General features: G+C 35.8%; 1 protein-coding gene across 1 annotated transcript; it reads right to left on the bottom strand.

Moving 5' to 3' along the window:
- Positions 1-1,187: 1,187 nt before the first annotated feature.
- Positions 1,188-5,647, bottom strand: LOC128160049 (uncharacterized). The gene is made up of 4 exons (XM_052823314.1): positions 3,938-5,647; positions 2,319-3,284; positions 1,831-1,934; positions 1,188-1,485 (listed from the first exon to the last, which is right to left on the bottom strand). Exons 1-3 carry the CDS (start codon positions 5,628-5,630, stop codon positions 1,870-1,872), a joined length of 2,724 nt encoding a protein of 907 aa, XP_052679274.1. The 5' UTR covers positions 5,631-5,647; the 3' UTR covers positions 1,188-1,485; positions 1,831-1,869.
- Between the last annotated feature and the right edge of the window lie 1,860 nt (positions 5,648-7,507).

The raw sequence follows: 7,507 nt of genomic DNA, 5'->3' as shown, positions 1-7,507 counted from the left end.
CATTGACAGGCTTGTTTATTTTAATAAAAAATCTTCAAAATATGATGGAAGCAATAACTTGAAACAGACTATTGTACAAATTTGAAAAAATGATTTTTTTTATTTTAATAAAGGGCGAAAAACTCCTTCAAAAGTTTTCAAGTGCAAAACATTCACTCAGTGTTTCTGAATTATCTCCTGAATTAGAGTTATGCTACTTTCATATTAAAATATATTTTTGGTGTAGTTTATATTCATCAGATTCGTTCTGTTCACCTCAATAATACATGAACTATCAGAATATAAAACTTTGACTTTATCTTAAGATTATAAGAAGGTGACTAACTCTTTTTATTTAGGGAGGTATGGACAGCTGTCAATGTTAGTGTGAAAAAGTACATTATTATCAAAATACTTTCACCGATTCAGAGTTTTTAAATTTTACAATATTTAACTAAAAATATTTTCTAAAACTTTTTGATGACAATTCAAAAAGAAACTATTTATAAATTAAACTTCATTTTATTGTTTATTTCGAAATATAGTAAGTCACAACATGATACCATCTTAAAACTGAAATATACAGATTTGAGTTATTCCCCTTTTACTATGATATTAAGCTAATATGCAAGATTTCCTGTGTACTTCTCAAAAATGAAAAATAAAACTTCGTCACACACAGCAAAAATTTCAAGGGACAGCCTTCACCTTTCACCAAACTGCATCCGGCCTTATAAAAAATGTTTCAAAGAATATAAATACAGGGCAAAAGTGTAAAAATACTGATACTATACCTATTACAATCTACAGAAGTTATACGTAGATAAAACTTATAAAAATTACAATCACTGATTACTGAGTCATATACAAAGAACACAGGGTCCATTGGTGACACTTTATAGTTACAGTACCATAACATATGTAATAAAATAGTAATAAATAAATAATGTTTGTAGCCCTCTGTATAATACCATTATCACTCTAGTGAACGTTATACGAAATGGACATGACATAAAACATAGTACATGTATAGGTCTCTTAAAAAAGAATAGTATTGAACATTATTTTACAACAAATAAAAATGAGGATAATTAAAAACCTAACCAAAAAATCACAAGATAGATAATTCTCAAAAGTTAATTAAATGCTAATTAGAAAAATTGTATTTCATTGTCTTTTAAAAACTTTGAACGGATTTCGCTCATAAGTGGGGATGATCACCATGGATAAATTGTCTTTTAAGTACACACCCTCGATATATTATGTAGCAAGCTTCCGTTGGATCGTAGGGTTCGGTTTATTTTACGGATAGTAATGAGTTCTTGTCCGTGAGCCAATCCACGCAATTCTAGATGGGTACACAAGGGTTTTGTATGTAGGAAGGAATTTTACTGGAAGTCGGTGCAAGTCAGCTAGAATAGAAGTGATATGAATATTTCTTTTTTCTTTGTAACAAGTCGAGCTGCAGTTACTCCACCACAAGGCATGGACATAAAATTGGCTCACCTGCATAAAACAGAAATAACAATGAATGATTTTGTATATGATTATCATTTCTCAAAATGGTTACATGATGGCATATCTAGGAGGGTTAAATTTAATCCTCAAACCTATAATGTTCAATTTTGTTAAAATATCAACTTTATTTGAATATCTGATAGATGTTTTATTCCCTATATAGCAACAGACAGCCATGTTTGGAGTATCTCCAAGTGTGAAATAAACAGGAGTCAGTATTACAGTCCATGTGAATTATACACAGCTCAATTTCAGTTACAGAAGTTGAACAAAGTGACAAACAACATGTGTGGTTTTGAGAGCAGACTAGATTTGTACGAAAACATTTACAACCTGTCAATATCCAAGCTATCTCCATTATACGGCTGGTGTTCAGCTGGACAAGACATCCTCATCAGTTGAGTGTGTACCCTCATATCTTGAGTGTGTATCCTCATCTACAAGAATCATCAATTAGCTGTTCATTAATAGATATTATTAACAAAGCCCATACTTACCAATATATGTGTCAATATGTCTTACTGGCTAATCAAATGACCTCAAATTTATTAAATCAACAAAACACATTGCAGTGGTACTGTACAATGACATCCAATTATTGAATTAATATATCCACATTCTACAAATTTTATTTGAAGAAATAATTTGCAATGACTGGTAGATGCCACTAACCCTGTAACAATGAGCTGTTCATATTGACAAACAATCACACAGATAAACATGTCTTATATATATGTAACTTATTAACTGATAATTAACACGGACTGTGTGTCTTACTTATCTATTTCTAATTAATGTAAATGATAATGACTCAGACTTACCTGTTAGAGCGTCCTGTGTATCTATATAACTGTAGACGCACACCTTGTTGTCCTGTGATCCGACCCAGAGACGGTGAGTGTTAACATCATAACTCAGGCTCCGTGGTTCACCCATCTCTTCTGATTCTGTCAGTAGATGTGACAGGAACTGACCGTCACTGTCCAACATCTGCACTGTGTTGGTCCTACCATCACACACCAGGATGTGTGACAGCGGGTCAGTACAGATTCCATGTGGATCTAGTCCTGATCCTGATGGATGTCCTGTGTAGGAGAAACGATGTCTTCCTCCACGCTCTGTCGACGTCACCACTACAGCACTATAGTCAGACACCACGACATCCCCATTGTTGTTCTCTGTTATATAGTGAGGATGTCTATACAGTCCCAGACCTGTGTTGTCGTTCTGTATGGTCTGTATGAGTTGTCCACTCTGGTTGTATCGGGTTACCTTGCATGTCGCTATCCTTAAGTTCCACATCCCGACCAGTAGATCCCCAGTGGACGGGGACCAGTACACACACCGTGGTATCCATGTAGAGTCTGTTGTCTTTATACATGTGGTAGTTGTTTTCATATCCTTTGACAGTTTGTTGATGTTATATTTCCTATCTATATAAATCAGTTCACTCTCACTGTTCACTGTGTATAATCCATAACCAAGACATGAATCCTCCACACGATGTAGAGGGACACCTGTTGTGTCTGTCAAGATGAGATGGTTATAATCACTGACCCAGACCCGGTCTGATGTCACACAGGAAATGTGATCACAACGATCAACACCTGTCAGTGTGAGAGATTGATGGAACTCAGCACCAGACGTCAGTTTCAGCAGACACTGGTTTCCTACGCATCGGTTTCCTCTCTCTGTGATTTGGATTGCACTCAGTGACTCCATCACATCCTCCTTGTTGAGTGACTCAGTCATGGAATGCCGGCTGGTGTGGAGTTTAACAGCAGTGTCTGCATTAAAATACACATCAGACATGTAATGATATAAATATGATAAATGAATAAAAATAATAAATTTTATTTAAACAGTTGTCTGCATACTAACACACATTCAATGTGTATTAATGCAGTTTATCACTAACATTGTAATTACAATGGCATGTGATTGTATTTAATTGATTCATTAATTGAAATTATAATACACAGATGTATCTAAATAATAATAATATTCCTATGTGTTTTTGAATCTAATAAGCAATCACCTTGCTGTGGTTTTTCTGTCCCTGTGGTTGAGATTTCACTCAGTGACTCAATTACATCAGCAGAGGCTGCAAGAAAATGTGCAAACATCAGACATAAACAGTTTAAATGCAGCTTATATTAACTAATTATGTCATGTAATCGTATTTACCGGTAATTAATTGATTAAATTAAATCATACACAGATGTATCTATAAATAACTAATTATAATAGCATATTCCTTTGTGTGTTATTTGCATTTAACTAGCTATCAACAAAATCTTGTACATGAAGTTAATATAAATAAGGTGCTACTGACAACGTGTTAAGTGTGTTCTTGTATGTCTCAAACAAATCAACCACAACAAGACATATGATACATAAACGTTCTACATGATTGTAAACAACAATGACTCAAACTTACCTGTCAGAGCGTCCTGTCTGGTGATATACCTGTATATAACCACCGTGTTTTTGTCATCTGATCCGACCCAGAGACGGTGAGTGTTGACATCATAACTCAGGCTCCGTGGTGAGAATATCCCTGATGGTCTTATCAGTAGATGTGACAGGAACTGACCGTTCCTGTCTAACATCTGTACTGTGTCGGTTGTATCATCACACACCAGGATGTGTGACAGCACGTCAGTACAGATTCCACATGGATCTAGTCCTGATCCTGATGGAGGTCCTGTGTAGGAGAAACGATGTCTTCCTCCACGCTCTGTCACCACTACAGCACCAGATATAGAGATATAGTTATAGTCAGACACCACGACATCCCCATTGTTGTTCTCTGTTATATAGCGAGGCTGTCTATACAGTCCAAGTCCTGTGTTGTCGTTCTGTATGATCTGTGTGAGTTGTCCACTCTGGTTGTACCGAGATATCTTGCCTGTCAATAGATTATGCATGTACCCGACCAGTAGATCCCTAGTGGATGGGGACCAGTACACACACCGTGGTATCCATGTAGAGTCTGTTCTCTCTATAAATGTGGTGGTTGTTTTCATATCCTTTGACAGTTTGTTGATGTTATGTTTCCTATCTATATAAATCAGTTCACTCTCACTGTTCACTGTGTGTAATCCTCTATCATCACCACTGAATGAATCCTCCACACGATGTAGAGGGGCACATGTTGTGTCTGTCAAGATGAGATTGTTTCTATCATCACTGACCCAGACCCGGTCTGATGTCACACAGGAAATGTGATCACAACGATCAACACCTGTCACTGTGAGAGATTGATGGCACTCAGCACCAGACATCAGTTTCAGCAGACACTGGTTTCCTACGCAACGGTTTCCTCTCTCTGTGATTTGGATTGCACTCAGTGACTCCATCACATCCTCCTTGTTGAGTGACTCAGTCATGGAGAGCTGGCTGGTGTGGAGTGTAATATGTATCTGGGGGAGGGCTGTCTTTATGTAAGAGAGGAATTGCAGCGCACTGAATGTTGACTGTTCATACATGTGTACATATCTCTGTAGGCTGACAATATGTCTGTTTGTTTCCATCTTCTGTTTTAAACATCTGTGTTTGAAATCAAAGTCACAAAACACATTGTTCAATAAATCATAAACCACAAGGTCAATGAGATTATTCAGTCTCTGGGCCTTTGTTAACATCTCTGATTGATAGCGGGAGAATTCTGAGCGACAGGTTTTGATGTCATCTGTGATTCCTGGCAGGAGAACAGGTCTGTAAAAGAGAGCCTCACTTCTGATGGTGTGAATGGTTCCTCTGTGTTGTTGTCGCTTTGTTTTATAAGCTCCTCGTAAGCTAAGAATCTTGTGCTTACTTTGTCGAAAGAGAGAAACAGGAAATCTGTGAGATTTATGTCCAAACCAAGAATCACACACAGGAACTTGACACGGTCCACAGTACTGTATATAAACATAACTAGGATGTCTCACACAAAGTTCTTGTTTTGGGATGTAGTTGAATTTATCACGGTATGTGGCAACATTGTGGTCTATTGTTGTGAGGTTTTTCACATGGTTTTCTTTACACTTTTGACACAGATCACATAGACACGATACACAATAGTACTCTGTGCCCCCCGGACACTTTGAGCACTGATGCACTCTATATGTTGTACTTGCTGGGTCCATGGTCTGGAGGGTCAAGGTCTTTAATCCTTGCCTGCATGTTCAATGAAAACAGAGAGTGTTGTCAATCAGTGTCATTCATGTAAATTTCTTTCTTTCAAAACTGTTTTAGGTATAATATCAAATCTTTAGAAAATTTTAATTAAAACAGATGTTACTTTAAGATAAAAATGTATTTCTCTTCATAAATATATGATGGTTCATCAAACAGTAGAAAAATTAAAATTATTCCCCCAAAATGACTGTGTAGGAGAGAGAGAGAGAGAGAGAGAGAGAGAGAGAGAGAGAGAGAGAGAGAGAGAGAGAGAGAGAGAGAGAGAGAGAGAGAGAGAGAGAGAGAGAGAGAGAGTTTCTCAAATAAAACTGTATAATTTTTAGCAAGTATGATCATCAACTAGAGTTTAACCTCAGAAGTATGCTATGTTCATGTATTTTCTATCTCTCTCACACTTTCTCTGCAAAACGTGTACTTATGTGTATATGCGTCTTTTGTTATACCTAACTTTTATTCTCTTTCAGTCATGTGATTTATTTCTTCTCTCTCTCTCTCTCTCTCTCTCTCTCTCTCTCTCTCTCTCTCTCTCTCTCTCTCTCTCTCTCTCTCTCAAACTCACTATTGTAATTTTAAAATAAATATTCATGCATGACTTGATACGTGTTTAAATTAGTTTTCATTACATGTAAACTTTTACCGTGTAGTTTTCAAGAAGAAGATAAGACTGCTGATGGATTACACATGCACAGCAATACCTTAAGTAACAAGAGGCCAACAGGCCTTAACGGTCACCTGAGTTCCACAGCCTATCCACACACCTTTTGAGGATTATCATATGTATATGCATTTAATTAAGGTTTATTCTGGAGTAAAATGTTTTTAAAATCTTTTATATGGTAATGACCACCACCTTCCTACCTGAAATCTTACACAAGGACATTGATAGGAAATATCTGTTCTATATTTGTTAACTTTCAAGATAGCTTTTTATAATTTACATTTATACATGTTTTCATCGATAAAACAAAGATGGCTGGTATACATGTTTATTAAAAACACCCCTCCTTTCAACAATACCATCTTGCATTTATTCAAAAATGATTGTACACATACCATACTTCAGTATTTTTGGCCAGCCGATTTTTACGTTAATATTAACAAGTCTACTGTTAATTTTTAAAACTTCAAATACTGTTTTAGTTGCTTTGTTTTAAATAAATAAAAGACCTCTTTAACTCTTTTAAGGTCTTTCCACCTTTCAGGTTAAAGACTTGTATTTCTTATGTTTTTTATTATTTTTTTTTCTTCTCTTTTTTCTAGGGACAACTTTTTTATTTCTAGAGGTTTTGAAACAATTTTGTGTTTATGATATTGACCATTTAAGGTTATGGTACCAAATGACCCTTTGCTTGATAACTCTCAGAACCTACGAAGTTATTGCCCTTGTGTACTAAAAGCATGTTATCGCACTCCTCTGAAACCAAAAGAGATGGAGACTTGAAACGTTTACCAATGTCTTAAGTACACTAATAGGGTTCTTCAATATATTCATACCTAAAGGATCTGAAGTCCCCTTCTAGTAGTTATTGCCCCTGAATATATTTGAATTTCTATAAAAAACACTTTCAACTTTTTTATTATTTGTCATACAGACTTCGGACCACTTTGGATGGAAGCGTCTACCTTGATCGAACAAAATGACATAAAGGTCAAAGGTCAAAGTCATTTGAAAATCTGTTAATTAATGAGTTTTTATATCTCTTTTGTTAAGGATGGTACAGAAAAACTTTTCAGGAATGTTTTAGGACTTCTTGAGACATTTCAACATATATATCCCTTCAACGCCTACCTTAAAACAATTGTAGAGTTATAGTCCCTATTGTAC

Source organism: Crassostrea angulata, chromosome 8 (genome assembly GCF_025612915.1).
Source record: "Crassostrea angulata isolate pt1a10 chromosome 8, ASM2561291v2, whole genome shotgun sequence".
Classification (NCBI taxonomy): domain Eukaryota; kingdom Metazoa; phylum Mollusca; class Bivalvia; order Ostreida; family Ostreidae; genus Magallana; species Magallana angulata.
Note: the sequence above shows the minus strand (reverse complement) of the source record. Positions and strands in the feature narration are given on the sequence as shown.